This window comes from Setaria italica, chromosome I (genome assembly GCF_000263155.2).
Source record: "Setaria italica strain Yugu1 chromosome I, Setaria_italica_v2.0, whole genome shotgun sequence".
NCBI lineage: Eukaryota > Viridiplantae > Streptophyta > Magnoliopsida > Poales > Poaceae > Setaria > Setaria italica.
This window is the reverse complement of record NC_028450.1, coordinates 35,717,985-35,736,456: the sequence shown is the minus strand read 5'-3', so window position 1 is coordinate 35,736,456 and position 18,472 is coordinate 35,717,985. Positions and strand designations below refer to the sequence as shown.

Below are 18,472 nucleotides of genomic sequence, written 5' to 3'. Positions count from 1 at the left end.
ACTTTTCAACCGCTGTAGAAAGGCCTGGGTGAAAGTACCGAAGTGAAGGGAAGGGAGCGGAGTGGTTTGATTTCAGGAGTGGCACGGTAACTCAAAAGAAAAGAAAATGACAGGAGCGGGTGGCAGAGGGATGGAGAGAGTGGGAGGAGAAGCAAGCAAACGATCCGGCATCGCGGTTTGCAGCAGCATTGGATGCTGCGTGCCCGGCGCATGCAGATGGCTCCAACCCCTTTTTTAGCGGCGGACCTGACCTGACCGCCTCGTGGTTTGTCATTTGTCAATGCAAACCCGCCGGAAAAAGATCATTTTTCTTTAGCCAAAGAATCTAGTGGGTGCCTGGGTGGAGGTCTGGTCGTGTGGCCGAGGAGGCTAACAGAAAGTCAGATGCTAGCAACAAAGTTATCTTTTTGAATACCCGAATGCCTTGCTTTGTTTATTTTTGAATAACTGAGATGCTATGCTGGTAAGAAAGTAGGAGTAGTAAAAAGTTTGGAGAGGGAGAGGTCAATCGTGGACATCACCACATGATGAGGTCCATCTGCGACGGTTAGCGTTGGATCGTGATGGGTGCCCCGTTGAGCGTTTAACGGTACCGGATGAGATCCCAGGGGCGGCCGTTGCTGCTGCTCCGCTCTTTTTCTTCACCTGCCTGCTGTTGCTACTCTATGCTGCTCAAGCATTTATTGCTCGAGATAGTCAGACAGTTCGAACACCCTTTCCACACGCACACTCCCCTCGCCTCTCCTTCCCTTCCATGTTCCATCCCTGCTAGCGCCCTGCGTCCCTGGCCTGCTGCTCTGCTCCTCACACATGTTTTCACATTGAAGTGCCTGCCTGCCTGCCCCCTCGGCCTCACCGGCACAGTGGTAAACAACTGGTAAGAATCCTCCATCACTTCCTCCTCCTGGACGAATCGTTTGCCCCCTCCGCGGCTAAGGCGATTTGTGCTTCTCCTCTTGCTCGCTCGCAGATCCATGTCCGGCTGCTGCTCCGGCCGGTGATCTGTTGGCTTCGGCGCTGCAAAGGTACTGCTCCGCTCTCTCGCTCTCCCCTAACTACTCGAGTACATTTCGACAAGAACTTCTGCTAGCTTAGTAGCTTGCACTTTGTACTTGCTGAAATGCCGGCGAGGAACCGCCGTGGCGTTTCAGTTCCTGCCGTCCCAGTCCCCTGAGGTTCTTCGGTTCTCCCCCTTCCTAGGCCCTTCATCTCCTTGCCGCATTGCATAGAAGTTCTGGCAGAGCCACCGAGAACTCAAGCATTTCGCACCTAGTAATAAAAACCCACAGTAGAACCGTGTGTGCTTCTCCCGGTGAGCTTTGCAAACGCCCTCCTGTTCCTGCGAGGCCGGCCGGCGGTCGCCGCCTGTGCCGCACCATCAAAGCCGGGGAAGAAAGGAATAGAGAAAGCGCAGTTAGTTCAAGTATTTTCCCCTATCTTTTGGAATGGATAACAAGAACAGTCAATTGAAGCCTGGTTGCTCCCGTAATCAATCAGGGTGCGCGAGTCTTTTATCTGAAAAGATCAGTCAAAATTCCGCCCTTTTCACCCTCGCAGGTGCAGAGGGGTGGTACTCCGGTTTTACTCCCACCTCGCCTTTTCAGGTCATCCCTTTCCCGGCTGCCTCTTTCCTCGGGAAAGCGAGGCCGCAGCCCGCAGCCGTGCCGGTGCCGCACCGACGCGCGAGCGGACACGACACGTCCTCTCCTCCACTGCTCCACAGTCCACGCTCCACGCTCCTGTTGCTGTTCCAGTGTGTTCCTCTGTCCAGTTCAAAATTCAAACGCGTCCGCACTGCGCCGGGCTGCACGGCCTCGGTTGCCGAGCCCCCGTTACTGGTTCGTGGCCGCGGTACGTCAGGGTCACCGGCCCGGCCCCCATAACTCGCGTCCGGACGAGCGGGCGGGCTGCCACTGCCACGGCTACCACTGGTTCGTAGCCTGCCTTATCAGGATGACACTATCATTAGCCGCATCTATTAGGGGGTGTTTGGATACGAGGTGCTAAACTTTAATAGTGTCACATCGAATGTTCGGATCCTAATTAGAAAAATTAAACATAAGCTAATTATAAAATTAATTGCAGAACCCTGTGCTAATTCGCGAGACGAATCTATTAAGCCTAATTAATTCACCATTAGCAAATGGTTACTGTAGCACCACATTATCAAATCATGGACTGATTAGGCTTAATAGATTCGTCTCGCGAATTACACTCCAACTGTGCAATTAGTTTTGTAATCAGTCTATATTTAATACTTCTAATTAGCATCCAAACATCCGATGTGACAGGTGTTAAACTTTAATAGGGTGGAGCCAAACAGGCCCTAAATCGCAAGATCACCAGTGTACTCCTCGACCGGGTCATCTTTGCCTAATCATTAGGGCCCCAAAAGCCGCGCTGCGAAGATCCTGGTGCTTGGTGTGTGTGGTTTTTGTGGTTGGGAGGGAACTCGTCGGAACTCGGGACTGTGGTGGCGTGCGACCGTCGCGGTAGTAAACCTGGGCTTCTTTTCTGCGGGCGGGCGGGCGCCATGTACGCCGCCCCGTGATTATTGCGAGTCGGAGTACCAGTAGACACAGCGGTGGGGGGTGCTATCCTATCTTTGCGAGATCGCAGCGCATTTAATTTTTTGGCAGCAGTTTGCGGTCTGACTGCCGGATCTGCTCCTCATTCAAACCCTGATGCTGTGGTGGTGGGGTTTCTTCTTCATCTCTTTCAGTTACTGGTGGTGGTGGTAGCGCTGCGCGGCTGGGGAGGAGGAGGAGGAGGAGGATCGGCGGCGGAGGAGGGCGGAGATGAGGATGAAGACGCTGGCGTGCTGCCGGCGGCGGCCGCAGGACTTCAGCATCGACATGGACCAGGAGCCCGACAGTAAGCCCCTCTGCCTCCCTGCCTGCCCAGGATCTCTCCTGCCTCTCCCCTTTCGGCCTGCATTGGTTCATTTGATTTTGGTTTGTTCTTGTGTGTACTTGAATCTTGATTCCCTATGCCTGCGGTACCTTTGGTTGTGCTGTTGATTTGGTTGCCACTCTCTCGCATTTGCTTAGCACCGCAGGCTCATGGTTTGGTAGCAGTAGTACACTTGTCCTTGCATGGTGAGTCGTTGGGCGGTGCAGCCTCCGCCTGCCCCGTATCTGCAAATCCTTCAGAATCTTTGATCTAGATTCTAGGGGCTGAGCAGACTGTTCACAACCTTTCTCACCTGCCCAAAATCGCGCACAAGATGGAAGAAAGATCAATTCAGAAAACAATGAAATAAAAGGATAGGGGAGTAGGCGGCAGATGCTAGAGAGGGATGGGAACGTGGGGGAGGTCACGGCCGACGTGACTGTTCATCAGAGGCGTCCCGTCCCGTCCCCACTGTGCTCTCGCCTCGAGCAGCGCTGCAGCCGCTGCGCGGCGCAGGCCGTGCCGTGCCAATGGGGTTGGGAACGTGCAAGTAATGGGGGTCACGGGAACATCCGTGGGCACCCAAAGGAGAGCAAAGAGCCACGGCCTTGCTCTACCTGATGCGACCGGCGACCGGCCCGGCCGGGCCGCACCATGTTCGCATTCATAACTTGCTGGTTGCACTGCTCACTGCTCAGCCGTTACACCTCATGTATCAATTTTTTTTCGGTCACTGACCGGCGTTTGTTTGTCTTTCTGGCTGTCTCCCCATGGATCTCACCATCTATTCCGTGTTTTCTAGCTACTTTTTTTTAATCTTTAGAGTTCATTAGCAGGTTTTGTATAGCTCAAAAGTGGTCCCTGGCTGTTTTCCGCAAGGTCAGGAGTGGCATCTTCGCCCTCATTGACTTCGGGCGCAAAAGACTAGCCGGTAGAGTAGTGGTACGCTGCTTTTTAGACACTGCGCAGAGGAAAGGCACAAAAAATTGGGCCATGCCCCAATGGTTGGACTTACGCTGTTGCAAGATTCTTGCAACTGAACAATTCTCAGTGGCATGCCATGTGGGCGGGGAAATTGTAGAGTAACCCTATATCACTATGATTTCAAACATACCGGCTCTGACTTATGCATTTTTGTGAGTAGATGCTAGATACTAGCTGGGGCACGATGGCATTGCTCTTCTCATCTCCTTGCATTTTAGTTTTTTAAGTACTTTGTGCTTAGTATAAAACCAACTGTTCCACCCATAGTGAAACTGAAATATGTGCGATCCTGCAATCAACAATCGGATGTTGTAGCCCTGGAGTGAAATTTCAGGTGAAAATATGACAGCAAGGGTTATTACTAGACCTCAACTTGCCACTGGATTTTATTGTAATTTCTTATTATTTGGTTGACGTTTCATATGCAGCTATCGTAATTCCTTAGCAATCGTTCTTAGTTTTTAGTCATCTAATTTGCCCCTCTGTTTTGGTGGAAGTAAGTTGAACAAACAGGCAGTATTTTTGTAATAGGCATTGGAAAGTACAAGATTCAGAACAGCTTCTAGAAGTTCCCACAAGCATGTGCAATGGCCTAGTTATGATAACAATACCATTCTAATCACACTATGGATAAAACTTAAAATCAATGACGGACATACACAGCAAACAATATATGTGTTTCTCCTTTGGTTATTTAGGCTCTGCTGCTTTACACACTATATTAGATAAACATGAGTAACGGAATGGATTGCTGTTTTCCACACCATTAGTTAGGGGACCTTCAATTAGGTCTCTGAACCAAAGTCCCATACTCCCATAGCTGTAATTTGTAAATGGGCTGCCCTTTTAGTAAACAATGCCCTAAGCACATGCAAGCTGGCATCTGTTTCAAAGCACATATTGCATTTTTTTTCCAGAATTAACATATCTCCTTTTCATTACGGTAAAGATATGTTAAAACACCTATTGATGCAGGGGTGATGACATATAATGGCCTCGAGACCTGCATTATCAATAGTTCCGCCTATGACGATGATAGTGGCATTAGTGCAACAACAGGTGGAGATGGCTGTGTTACCACTGATTCCCTTGATGATGAAGTCTCAAGTTGCTCTAGTAAAGATGCCTCTGGTTCTTCCTTCTCTTCCCACTGCCTTAGCAAGCAGGAGGAGCATTTATTTGATGAGTTGGGTACACCCGTTGCAGTTCATCTACTTCCTTTCAAAGGGAAGAAGCCAATCACATATACCTTGAGTGCTTCAGATATTGAAAACATGAAGGAAAAATTTGCAAAGCTATTGCTCGGTGATGATACTTCAGGAGGAGCTAGGGGCGTTTGCACCGCTCTGGCCTTGTCCAATGGCATAATCAATCTCTCGGGTATGCTTTTAGAATAAATTAATTTTGGGTATATTGTAGTTTCCCTATTCTCCTTAATCGTGACAGAAAAGGATAACTTACTGTTACAGCAACTGTTTTTGGGGAACTTTGGAAGCTGGAACCATTGTGTGAAGAGAAAAAAATCAGGTGGAAAAAAGAAATGGACTGGTTGCTGTCTCCTACAACTTATATGGTGGAGCTGGTTCCGACGAAGCAAAGTGGGGCTGATGGATGCACATTTGAGGTGATTAGTCTCCGAATGAAGTGTTCCTCGAATCCTCGCCTTATATCTTGTTACAAAGTAAAATAACTCAAGTCTTATTTGGTTATTTTCAACTGGACCATGCAGATTATGACTCCAAAGGCCCGTTCAGATGTTCATGTGAACCTTCCTGCTCTTCAGAAGCTTGATGCGATGCTCATTGTACGTTGTCATTGTCTGTGTTACTACATTCATAGTTCTAATTAGGACAGTTTTCATTCCTGCTTGGTGGCATAGTTTCTCTTCATTCTTACTGGTACATTTTTGTATTTAGTAACGGTGTATGCAACAAAATATGCAGGAAGTGATGGACTCAATGATAGATACAGAGTTCTGGTATGAGGAGAGCGGTAGCAGAGCTGATGGGCGGGGGAAACTTACTGGTCCAAGGAAGAGTAAAAAGTGGTGGCTCCCATCTCCTCGTGTCCCTGAGCAAGGGCTATCTCAATTTCAGCGAAAAAGGCTTGTTTTTCAGGCTAAGCTTGTTCATCAGATCCTCAAAGCTGCAAAATCCATCAATGAACAAGTCCTATTCCATATGCCTATTCCTGCAGCTGTTATGGATGCCCTCCCAAAGGCAAGTATCCACCTAACTTATTTATTTGTTAAGTACAGCCTTTTGCTGATCTTTCAGCAAGCTTTGAGCTTCACGTTTGCCTACAAATTTGGTTGGTGATTGAATTGAGATTCTGATAACACTGTAAATATTTTGTTGGTCTTTGCAGTCTGGGAGAGCTAGCTTGGGCGAAGATTTGTATCAAGCTATAACCACGGAGTATATTCCTATAGAGGAAATCTTTGTTTCTCTCAGTTTGAAAACTGAGCATAGTGTGCTCGAGACTATAAACCGGTTGGAGGGTGCAGTGTTTGCTTGGAACCAAAGGATTTTAGAGGAAAAGAGCAAGAAATCCCCAGCACGGCATTCCTGGAACTTCATAAAGGATAGTTCGTCAGAACTTGACAAGATGTCGGTGTGCATCGAAAGGGTCGACACTCTTGTGCAGCTCCTGAAATCCAGATTCCCCAACCTGCCTCCAACCTTTATAGATGTTCTAAAGGTCCAGTACAACGTGGTAAGTTTGGCATCCCATCAGCTGTGGATTCTGAACAATGTGGAAGATGTTCGATAGGTCTAAATGATGTAACTCTGAACATGGACTGAAGAATGACTGCTGTGTACATATGCAGGACGTGGGGCACGCCATCGTAGAGGCCTACTCTAGGGCTCTTGTTGGGGTAGCATTCAGCATACTGTCCCGGGTGGCGGAGATACTGCTGGAGGACGACCTGATCAAGAAGCCCAACACCCCCATGGCGACGCTCAAGTTCGACCTCTCCTCCGACGTGTACCTTGCGGGCATCACGGAGACGCCGCCGGGCCACATCCGGCGGTCCCTCATGGACCAGATCAGCATGGTCGACGGGCGCTTCGACGCCGTCGCCAAGAAGAAAGGGGTGAAGCAGCTGAGGTGGTGAGGACCGAGAGTCGGCTGTTGTGAATCTTTTGGCGATGTGTACAGGGTGATGCAGGGCCCAGTTGTCCGCTCCACAAGGTTTACCTTTACTAATAGCGTACTGATGTAATGTGTTTTGCAACCGAGTTTATAGCGCACTGTTAAGAGCAGCGTTGGTCGAATGGATCCCTGCCCGTCGCGGTCTCCGGGTGTTGCTGTTGCGTCTGGACAATCTGATGCCCTTGGCCTTGGTCAGCCCGCTGCGTTTCTTGCTGGCACCAGATGGTAGCCTGGTGGTGGTGAAGTACAGGACTGGCTGGCCTACACACGCTGTAGAAGCAGACTAGTGTAGAAGACGAGTGACGAGACGACCTTGCTTGACGGGTTCACGAGTACGCGTCTTCCGCTCTGGAAGCGGTACGAGTACGCGGGTTCGGACAAGAATGAAGAGAGCGTGAAAATGCACTTGGCACAACAAGTCTTCCGCGCACGAGCGCGTCGCCGGCACCGGGACGAGCAAGCAATTCGTCGAATCACTTCGGAGTCAAAATCACCACGGGCCTGGGCGCTGCACCAGCGCTGAGCTCGTCCCCCGGTTGCCGTCTTGGCTGGGGTCGCATGGCACTGGCCTTCCGCGATCAAACACGCGTTGGAGGTTGGAGGCTTGGAGCAGTGGCCGGCTTGCTGCTCCAAAGGGGCAATCGAGTTCATTCATGTTCGTGGAGCACCTTTTGTCGTTGACCCGCGTGTCCTGTTCGGGGAAGAGTTGCCCACGAGGCCGACGACTCGCTTCCGTCTGGACGCTATCGTCCCTTCCAAAGTTCCAAGTCCAAACTGCGTGTCCGACAACTAAATGCCTCGTACCGTCCACATCGTGGAAGAAGCAACGACCATTTTCCGAAATCAAACAATAGCCGTAGGCAACGGGGCGGAGGGATTTACGCTGCAACTTTTTATGGTAGTATTATATCGCGTGAGCTAGTGCACGTGCTCAGAGCCGTACGTTGCATGACGCAATGGACGTGATCGCTGGGCCACCAATTTTAAGGAGCCACCTAAGTAACAACGAGTCCACTAAAAACATGTTACAATTCAGTCTTTCTCACATCAAACCCAATAGTTCACATCTCAGGTGATCAAATCACGTATTTTTGGAAAAAGAGTATACAGTCATGGCGCCTCACCTTCCATCGACAATTATGGTATGAGGCTAACGTGAACGCAGATGCAATCAGTATTTAGCGAAATTGTAACTTAGTGCGAGCCCACGAGGCATTAATGGTTATGGTAATTTCATAATAACTATATTTTTTCTTATTTACATCTTGGAAATATAGAGCCACCAGCTTGTGTTTGCACCAGAGCCCCGTAGGTACGGAGCTGCACGTGCTCCGCTTTGATGGACCATCTTTTGTGGATCACTTGTCAGTGAAAAGCTAGAATTCTCGTCGCATCTGTTGGCGCAACAAAGACATCGGGGAGGGCAGCAGCGTGGCTCTCGTTCGAAGAGCACCTGAATGACAAATGGGCCCCTTGAGTTGGGCGGAAGTATGCTGCCCGCGCGGAGGGCGCGGCCACGGCGGCCGGACGGCGAGGGGGGCCACGGGCCATGGCTCTCGCTGTACCTCCCTCACAATTGCACGCACCCTGCTCCGTTGGATCCGCGATCTGATCCAAGTGCTGGTTCAGCGTGCGTTCACTGCGTGGCTATGATCTCGTGCTCGTGGGAGAGGCAACGCAGTGATTTTGCAAGCGACCCATATGCTCTCTCACCCCTAGACTGTGGAGGGAAAGAAGCATGTGCTATCTAAAGATTCAACCCCTACATAAGAACGTGAACAAATCTTGAGACTTGAAGTTTGATCATGTTGGAACCCTAGTAACTATCTATTCATATACATGTTTGTCGTAAAAAGCATAAAAGTTCTAATACTTTATATATCAGTCCACCATTCTCCGGCTTATATAGTAGATAGGGATGATGCAATATATTGCACCACCATGACTTTACTCCACAAATTTTCTATGCCTAATACTTTGTGATCTCACATTATGCACGACATAAGTTACTATTAAAATCCTGCAACAATCTATCTCTAATGCACTACAATTGCGTGTCGTGCGTGAAATGAGTCATGAGTCATGGATCCTATCTCAACTGCTTAGCTATTTATGTTGCGTGCGGTTCACGGAATTTATGCGTTCACGTCAAATTAGAGTCTTTCGATAACAATGAATTCAATTATGAGACAAAGTTAATAAAACATATACTCCCTCCGTTCCAAATTATAGGTCGTTTTGACTTTATTAGATTCATAGACTTTGTTATGCACTTAGATATACCCTATGTCTAGATACATAATAATATCTATGTATCTAGAAAAGTCAAAACGACCTATAATTTGGAACGGAGGGAGTAGCTTTTAATCACTTTCCCCCTTCGCCTCTTCCACATAGCCATCTACCCACATGATCAGACGGTCACGCTAGCACTTCCATTTGCCGTGCTTAGCGCGAACGTGGGCGCGTGACCCGTCGATAACAAGAGGCCGTTGCCACTGGAAGCATATTACCTTCTCCACTAATAAAAAGAATTAATAAATTGATTAGCATCAAGATTAATCAAGCCGCGTATATATACTCACTCGAAGCAAAGCCGCGGAAAAAACCAGAGAGAGAGAGAGAGAGAGAGAGAGAGAGAGAGAGGAGGCGAACGCTGACGCTGACGAGGAAGGGGAGGAAGAGGGAGAAGGAACTGGGACTTGCCGCCCCCGCCTCCAAATTCCCCACTCCTCCGCCACCGCCACCACCCACCTCTCGCGCCGCTCCGCCCTCCCGATTCCGGCGTCGCCAAGCAACCCCACTCCTCGTGCCGGTACCAGAACCCTCCCAATCCGTCCGATTCCCAGCTGCCAACTTCGCGTCGGGACTCGGGAGCCTCGGAGCAGGGGATAGGCGGAGGATCGGATCGGCGGCCGGAGGAGCATTGGGCGATGGCCGCGGTGTAGGATGCAGCTGGACTCCGCCGGCCGCCGCTTAGCTGCTGCTGCTGAAGTTCCGATGCTTCGGCCGCCGCGATCCTAATAGGAGGGAGTACAGGTGGAGTGGGTTGGGCGGCTTGTTGATCTCCGTGAGCACAGGCACCTGCGCGCTGGGAGCTGAGGAGGTGGTTGCGGGAGGCGTATGGAGAAGCCCTCGAGGGAGGGGGCCTCCCCGGGGCCGTCGTGGGCGCCGAGCGAGTCCACGGCTTTCCGGGTGTATGCTGCGGCGGTGGGGGAGCGGGCGGAGGCGTCATCGTCCGCTCCGGGGATTGGTGTTTCCGCCCGCTCAAGCAACCTCCGCGCCGTCAGGAAGAGGCCGGTACGTTTCCTTCACCTTCCCCTCTGATGCGGCTACCCGGAGATGCTTGCTTCCTGCTGCTGTTCTATGGCCTCGCCATGCTGAATTGTCAGTTAGATCGAGCAATTGGCAAATATTGATGCAATTGGGACGTAATTATTGTGCTTAACGCTATTAGTAAATTAAAAGTTGAAACTCCTATGCTTGAATTATTGAAACCATCATAGTTGCTACACCTGCTGCTATTTTTCCTGTTGCTTGCACGTATCAAGCAGCTATGGTTTGACCAAGTGGGATAGTGGATTCACTCGTATTGTCTTTTGATTCTTAATTTCGTTAGGTGCAAACCTTTTGCCTCTGTCAGATTGCTAACCATTTATCTTGTATGCATCTTGAACAAATTTCATTTGCATATTAAGTATAAGCTTCATGCTCTGACTTGCTGTTCTAGCCTTGTAGTCACTAGTACTAGTTTTCATTTAACACTAGCACAACAAGAACTTATTTACTATAATTTGATCACAAGTGAACTGGAGATAACTTAGATCATGCACTTGTCACTGTTAAGTCAAAATATCTTTCTTTAGGATCTTATGGGTATTTAGAGGACACAATGCTATAAGTACATCCTTCAAGTGTGTTGCCACTCTCCATTAGTAGCGAATAACGAGTGGATTTGATCAAGCCCATTTGTTACAGTCGTTCTTGTATATAATATGCACCTCTTGTCCATACATCTGTGATGCTTTACTCTAAACTACAACTGTTTATTCATGCAGTTTGTTGCAAGATTAACCACAGACATCGTCCAAACTTTTGAAAAATGCAATCCTGAGTTTAAGTACTCAGAGTCACTAAACCCCAAGCGCTTTCTCACCAATCCTGCAGTTCCCATTCACAATGATGGTCTTGACAATGCAAATTCCGATCTCATCTTGTATGTCAACCTGGAACTGATTAATAGAAAGTCAAACCGGAGGTTAGTTTTCTTCTCTTATGTTTTTTTACAAATTACAGCCCAACTCTAATAAACAACCTTTCAAGGCTTGTCTAATAATTCTCAAATATTATATTAAAATCAAATTCACCCGATGTAAAATTTATCTGGTAAAAAATGTACATAAAATTACAAAAAAGATAATATCCTTTCAAAACGTAAGTCCACATATGAATAGACCAAGAAGTCGTTAATTTTAAGGGAAACTTTATGGCAAATGAACACACATGCACCCATTATATGGTATAGTACAACCACCTAATCTCTTTCACATCATTAAAGTAGGGGTAGTTATATTGTGAAATGGAAATTCCTGACTCCTGAGTAGATGGTGTTTAGATTGTTCTTTCGATAAGTGGAGCTTATATGATAAAGCTTCACTGCTGCACTACTATTTGACATTTTTCATTTCAGAGTTCAGGATTTTAATACTATGGACATCATTTAACTAGGCTAAAATTGTTTTGACATTTCGTTAATTAGGTATGTTGTCCAAGAAATGCTTGGACAAGGTACCTTTGGACAGGTTGCGAAATGCTGGGATACAGAAACCAGCAGTTATGTTGCAGTGAAGGTTATAAAGAACCAGCCTGCCTTTTACCAACAGGCTATAATGGAGGTCTCTCTATTGAGCCTGGTACGGTACTCTACTTTGTAATTTGTATGTTAGTATTTACATTTGCTGGATGCATGGAAAAATTTGAATCACAACTGTGACTATAACATTGCCTGCAGTTAAACGAGAAATTTGATCCTGATGATCAACACCACATTGTCCGAATGCTGGATTTTTTCCTGTACCAAAATCATTTGTGTATAGCTTTTGAAATGCTTGGTCACAACCTGTAAGATAACTTTCATTTGACTATCTTCATCAGTCTATCTGCATCAGATTTGATACATGTGGTGACATAAACCTACATTTTTATAGGTATGAGCTATTGAAAAGGAATAGCTTAAGAGGATTGCAAATGAAATACGTCCGGACTTTCTCAAGACAGGTTTGTGTTCATTTTAATATGCTGAATGGATTTTTAATGTTTTATTACAGTGTGTGATGTGTATATTCTTTTCAGATATTGGATGCATTGATTGTCATGAAAGATGCTGGCATTATTCATTGTGATCTAAAACCAGAAAACATCCTTATAGCTCCAACGTGAGTTGCTTTCTTATCAATATCATGTGCTGGTGTCCACCAATCCTATAGCCTGATGACTACGTGATGACTTTTGCAGTGTAAAAACAGCAGCTGGAGTGAAAGTAATTGATTTTGGATCAGCGTGTATGGAGGGTAAAACCATTTATTCATATATTCAGGTTTTGTTTGAACTCTCTCAGCAGTTTGGTTTTTGTGATTTAGTAGTATTGTTGATTTCAAGTCAAGTTTATACCTTTTCCTTTTTCAGAGCCGTTATTACAGGTCTCCGGAAGTACTTCTTGGTTATCCGTATCCTATGTGGCATCTCTACAATCAGATGCATTATCTATAGTCACACAAGCATCTCATAATGCATAAGTTGTTCTGCTTTTGTTATTCTATGCTGGCACCTTATTATGAATTGCAGCTGTGTGAATTTTAACTTGCGAGCTTGTGCTCTTAACAAATGCTAGATATACTACTGCCATTGATATGTGGTCATTCGGCTGCATCGTAGCTGAGCTGTTTATAGGGTTGCCTTTATTTCCTGGAGCATCAGAATATGATGTCCTTTGCCGTATGATTGAGATTCTTGGGTTAGTACTTCCTGCTGAAAAATTATCTCTTGGTTTTAAGTTTCGTTTATAATTTTGTGGGCGAATCACCTACACTGGATTAGGTGGTAATTGTTTGAGCTCTTTCAATTAAATTAAGAAAACTTGAACACTGTAAATATCTGCTTTCTCGAAATTCAACTATAAACAGTGGGCAACCACCAGATGATCTGCTACGGGAGGCTAAAAATACTGGGCGATTTTTTAAGCATGTTGGAAGTATCTATCCTGGTAGTGAGGCACGAAATGGCACTGGCAGTGCATACAGAATTTTAAGTGAAGACGAGATCGAAGCCGTAAGTTTGAATGGTTTTCTCAAACATTATCCTTAAGGTTTCTTCAATACCATACCTTATTCTTTACCATTAATACCCTGTTTACATCCTTCAACACAGAGGGAGTCCATGAGGCCAAAGGTAGGGAGATGGTATTTCCCTCGTGGAAGGCTTGACAGACTCATATTTACATACCCTTGGAAGAATTTGAGTGAGGAAAACTTGCCAGGTTTGTACTGTAATCCTTTCTTTCAGTTCGGAACTATGTAGCCTTCATTGTTCTTTTGTGAATGTTGGAGGTAGCTTTGGTGCAGTACATTTGTATTTTTGTTGTATGGTTCCAATGATTTTTGGTCCACCGAATCTTGTTTGAAGAAGGATCTATCTTGCATGATAAATATTGCATAATGAACTAATGATCTAATGGTACTTCCATTTTTCTTAGCTTGTAACAACTCACAGGGGATGACATTCCCTCAACCATAAAAATTCCTATAAATACTGTAGCACAAACACTTTATTCAGTCAATGAACTGGTATTTATATTTATCAGCGAGGTGTGCACTATTGTGGCTTAGATGATGAGTCTGCAGCTCAGTGAAATGCACAATAGTTAGGACAAAACACCAGCTACATGTCGCATCCACAGTTGAATATGATTAAGAGGACAAATTAGATGGACTTATAGTCCTTGCGGTACTGGAGTTATGAGGCACAGTTAGTGCTTTATTAATTAGGCACTTAATTCATTGCAATAGCACGTGCAAATTTCTTGAATGAAAAGAGTGCCATTCCCATCTGTTTTCTTTTTAAAAAAAAATCATAGCCCATCATATGGAAGTGCAACAATATATTCTCACTTCTTGCAATTTTGTTCAGAGACAGAAAAGGCTGACTGCTTGGCATTGGTTGATTTCTTGAGAGGACTTGTTGAGTTTGATCCGAACAAGCGGTGGTCACCGCTGCAGGTATTCATTGATGATACCAGTGCATTTACTTTTTTTGTATAATATTCTTTTTGTGAACTGGAATATTTTTCTATCCACATGCCTGGAAACTTTTTTTATGTTGGGAAATTCTTGTATTGCAATAGTTTGAAATGTTCTTATGACTGGTTTGATACTTGATTTTGATGGCATTAATTTATTTCTGGAATAATCATCTGATGTACTTCACAAATACAAAAACCTATTTCAGGCCTCATATCATCCATTCATCACTGGTGAAGCCTTCACTGGTCCTTATGAGCCTGTCCAGGAGACCCCACGGATTGTAAGTACAATCTTAACCAGAGTCCGGATAGCTTGCTGCTTGAATTGTTCTCCCATTCTACTTGTGATGTGAAAGCTTCAGAAATTAACTTCAGTTGTGCTTCCCTGGCCTCATCAGTTGAGAGGAGATATTTGGACATCTCCATTTCTTAGAGCATGGCATTGTGTTTCTTAAAAAGGGTTCTTCTTTCTTTTAAGATTAATTAGATCGCTAGTAGCAGATATACTCCAAAATAGTATGTGAGAGAAGTTAGGAAATATCTGGTTTATAAGTCATGCATCTTATGTCTTCTCTTGTGTTGTAGCCTGTAGGTCGTGCTGCAGTGGTTGACCACAATCCAGGAGGAGGTCACTTGCTAGGTGCCGGTCTTTCTCCTCAGGTTATAAGTATTTCTCTCATGCTTCTATTTAGTTGACAAGTCGTAGGTTATTCCTCTAACATCTTATGACTTTTCTAGGTTGGAAGCATTAACAGATGCCTACGATTTAATAATGCTTTGCAACCAAAGATGCCCTTTTCGTATGGAAGCAGCTGTGGCAGTTATGGTAGCCATGGTAGCTTTAATGATAATGCTGGTCTTGCAAGCAGCTATGGTAGCTATGATTTTAACAGTGTCAACATATATAATTCACCAATGGATCCTTCTGGGTTTAATTTACGTTCACAAGCTGGAGGGTCATTTCTAGGATCTAGTCCGGATATTCGACGAAGACCTCATCTCTCACATGGTGGCATTCGGTTAAGTCCTGGGGGTCCGGGACCTATGTCCCTTGGGGCCAGTCCATCGCAATTTACACCACCAAATTCCCAGATGCAAATCCCAGGTGCTAACGGAAAGTATGGTGCCTCTCCTTCAAGAGGTGCCCATGGCTCCTCGTTGGGAAAGGCTGCTGCTGTAGGCCAGTACAATAGGAGGAGGAATCAAGGTTATCCACCTATGCCAATGCCACCACATGAACACACATCTCAATCGATCCAGGGACACCAAGGTGATGGTGTTAGTGCTGCTCGCTTTGATGCATATGGTCAAGGAAATTCTGGCTACCTACACAACGCACTCCCTAATTCTGGCCCTCATAGCTGGAGACCTCAAAGAAGTGTTGGCAGTGGTTTACCCTCGGACCCTTCTTCTAGTCATGGTTCTTTTCCACCCACCAATTACAATGGCTTTCCTCCTTTGCACTCCTCAGATGTGTCAGCAGATACATTGCCCTCCACCTCAACAATACTAGATCCAGCCGATTGGGATCCGAACTATAGGTAATGGTGCACTTTAAAGTTACTTCTATGGAACGTAGCCTACAACTTAGGCTTTTTTAATTATAATGTGCAGTGATGAGTCACTTCTGCAAGAGGATCGTTCATTGTCAGTTGAGTTAAGTGGTCTGCACCTGAGAGATGCAAGTGGTCAAACAAACAGATCTAGCAGATTGGCACCTATTCCAAGTTCAAACCCTTCAGCACTGAATCAAAGGTATTATAGTATTTTCTTGATGTGTCATTAGATTTTACATTATGCCATTGATCAATTCTTAATACATTTACATAGTTTGTCTACATTGCACCATTGCATGCCTTCAAGGAACAATCATTGTTGAAACTTGTTCCACATATGAAAATAGTAATGATTTTCCCACTTCATTTCATTAGATATTCCTGAGAGTCTGTTTTGCAAGGACCCAGATGCACGTTTATCATGCTTATCCTACTGTCCTTAAGTTAGTTCTAGTGGAGTTGTTGCTTGTGAAATTGGGGACACCTTTTCAGCTCTACTTTATGACACTGTTGTGTTTAATGCCTTTCTGGAACCTAAACTTTTTATGATAAAAACTTGTTAGGCAAGTGATTATGTTGTTTTCGGGACTGGATGGTGCTTGCAACATAGCTGTAGTTTTCTATTTTTTCAACCAATATTTAATTTGAATTGAAGCACAAAGAGACATTTTCCCCTCCACTAATTACTATACATGTTTTTGCTGCAGAAGTGGACACCTGTTTCATGCATCATCTCTCGGAGAGAGGGCACGTCCTCCAGGTCATGTCACCTTGGATGGTTACAACCATGCAAATTATTCTCAGCAGAGTTTGCCAAGCTTTCGTGGACAGCCATTTCAGCAGTACAACAATATGACTTCCAGTTACATCCGTCCGATGAGGACTCACCACAATGGTCGGCCTGTCTGGACTAATTATAACCTGGCAGAACCTCCACCCAGCACTATGCGTGATGGAATGCCCTGGGGTAATTTTCATGCTTTCATACTTAAGATTTCTCTTATCTGTGTCGTCGACGGAATAGCCGTGTGCGTTGCATAGATATTATATTTCCTTCCACTTACAGTTACAGTTCTCTTTTTCACCTTTGATCTTAGTTAAGGGATGCTTTAGAAATTTAATTGGCATTATCTTGTTTTAGTCCCATCGTAACCAGTCTCACAGTGTCATTTTTGCAGTATCTTATAGCTTCACTATTAAGATTCAGAGAAACGGATGTTGCGCAGTACACATCATTAGTTGAATTACTATAAAAAAGTACCATATCTTGTTATTAACTTGTTGCGTGACAGTGCATCTTATATGAACCTGTAGTTGTTGATCAAGTCTTGCTATGTAATTGTATTTATTTTCAGGAAATATCATATCTTGTTATCCTATTGTACATCTAAGATTCGTATTATTTAGATCCGTATTCCAATTGGCATCCATTTTAAATTATATTCAAGATGATACTGATGCAAAAAATCATCACTCTTCAGGAGGAAGAGCTGGTCACTCGTTTGCAGCAAGTGGACTGCCACCTTCCGTTGCAAGAAAGGATTCTGGGAGGATCTTTTAGTCCTGGATCTGGAGGAATGCGGAATGCCACCAAATTGATGGCATCAGTTGCTTGCATTCGCAATTCTGGGGTGGATTGTTTGTGGGCGTGGTTGCTTTTGCAATTTGTTGTGTTCCTCCGACGTTTGTCTCCCTGGGATGCTCCGATTCATAAGATATAGTATGGGCTATGATTATAGCGTTAGTTCTTTGTGAGTTTATCTGCACGAACTCCAGTGGAAAATGACAGTTGTGCTCGTTGGTACAAATCTTGTGAGTTCTGCAGGCTCGACAGTTTTCCTGTCCTGGTTATTGATTTATTTTTCTCTGTTTCTTTTTTATTCTTAATTTCTTGAACATGTCTAAGACTTAAGAGTCAAGGCCACCTGGTCGTATTAGGTCAATCTCAGTGGGAGTTTCATGTCATATTAGCAATTTTGCTAACTTGGCAATATCTTTACGAGCAAAGATGATGAGTTTCATTATACGTGAGAGGTATTTCATCCCCATGATACAACAGTGCAATGAAACTGTGGACTAAGTCTGGTCTTAGTCATGTGGGTGGTATATGTTCTCTTTTGTTGGGAGGGTGTGACAGCAAGTGGTGGAATGTAGGTGGTATCGAGAGGGGAAAAAAAGGCAAATGATTTTGAGCTTTTGCGTTTCAGTTCTTGTTCTGCTACAGAACGTTTTCTAGTGCCAGAAAGGTCTGCTCGTTTCGGCTCTGTTGCTGGATGTGGAGCGAGGTCCGGGTTGGGGCGCAGAGCGTTGGGCCATTGGCAACCGCGTCTCTCGTCGTGCTCTGACGGTGTGTTTGTCTGGGGTTAAATTAGGTTGGAACGGGTTCCACCCATTAACCTATGTTTGGCTGGGTTGGGTTGGACCCAGAAGGAAAAGAGAATATTCTCTAGATGCATGTCAAATGCATCTGCCCAGAACGAGCACACGCACTGGACCCGCGTCAACGGCGTCGCTCTCCGTCCGCTCGTGGAGGTCGACGCGCGCCTGGAGCCCGCCGCCGGCCGGGCGAGCTCGAGCCCCGCCGCGG

General features: G+C 45.6%; 2 protein-coding genes across 3 annotated transcripts; both read left to right on the top strand.

Annotated features, from left to right (window-relative positions):
* The first annotated feature begins 667 nt into the window (after positions 1-667).
* On the top strand, positions 668-7,193 carry LOC101781390 (rop guanine nucleotide exchange factor 14). Of its 2 annotated transcripts, XM_022829158.1 has the most exons (10): positions 668-877; positions 971-1,025; positions 2,292-2,584; positions 2,723-2,874; positions 4,852-5,256; positions 5,346-5,500; positions 5,606-5,680; positions 5,820-6,095; positions 6,244-6,591; positions 6,707-7,193. In XM_022829158.1, exons 4-10 carry the CDS (start codon positions 2,799-2,801, stop codon positions 6,992-6,994), a joined length of 1,623 nt encoding a protein of 540 aa, XP_022684893.1. In that variant the 5' UTR covers positions 668-877; positions 971-1,025; positions 2,292-2,584; positions 2,723-2,798; the 3' UTR covers positions 6,995-7,193. The 2 variants fall into 2 exon arrangements, with proteins under 2 accessions (XP_022684893.1, XP_012698523.1); XM_012843069.3 differs by lacking the exon at positions 2,292-2,584.
* Positions 7,194-9,651: 2,458 nt separating this feature from the next.
* On the top strand, positions 9,652-17,911 carry LOC101780979. Its single transcript, XM_004953535.3, has 18 exons — positions 9,652-10,332; positions 11,091-11,290; positions 11,792-11,945; positions 12,044-12,153; positions 12,240-12,309; positions 12,385-12,467; positions 12,547-12,628; positions 12,718-12,758; positions 12,923-13,045; positions 13,215-13,359; positions 13,459-13,567; positions 14,218-14,306; positions 14,536-14,610; positions 14,915-14,989; positions 15,068-15,870; positions 15,944-16,084; positions 16,593-16,852; positions 17,367-17,911. Exons 1-18 carry the CDS (start codon positions 10,156-10,158, stop codon positions 17,444-17,446), a joined length of 2,817 nt encoding a protein of 938 aa, XP_004953592.1. The 5' UTR covers positions 9,652-10,155; the 3' UTR covers positions 17,447-17,911.
* The last annotated feature ends 561 nt before the right edge of the window (positions 17,912-18,472 follow it).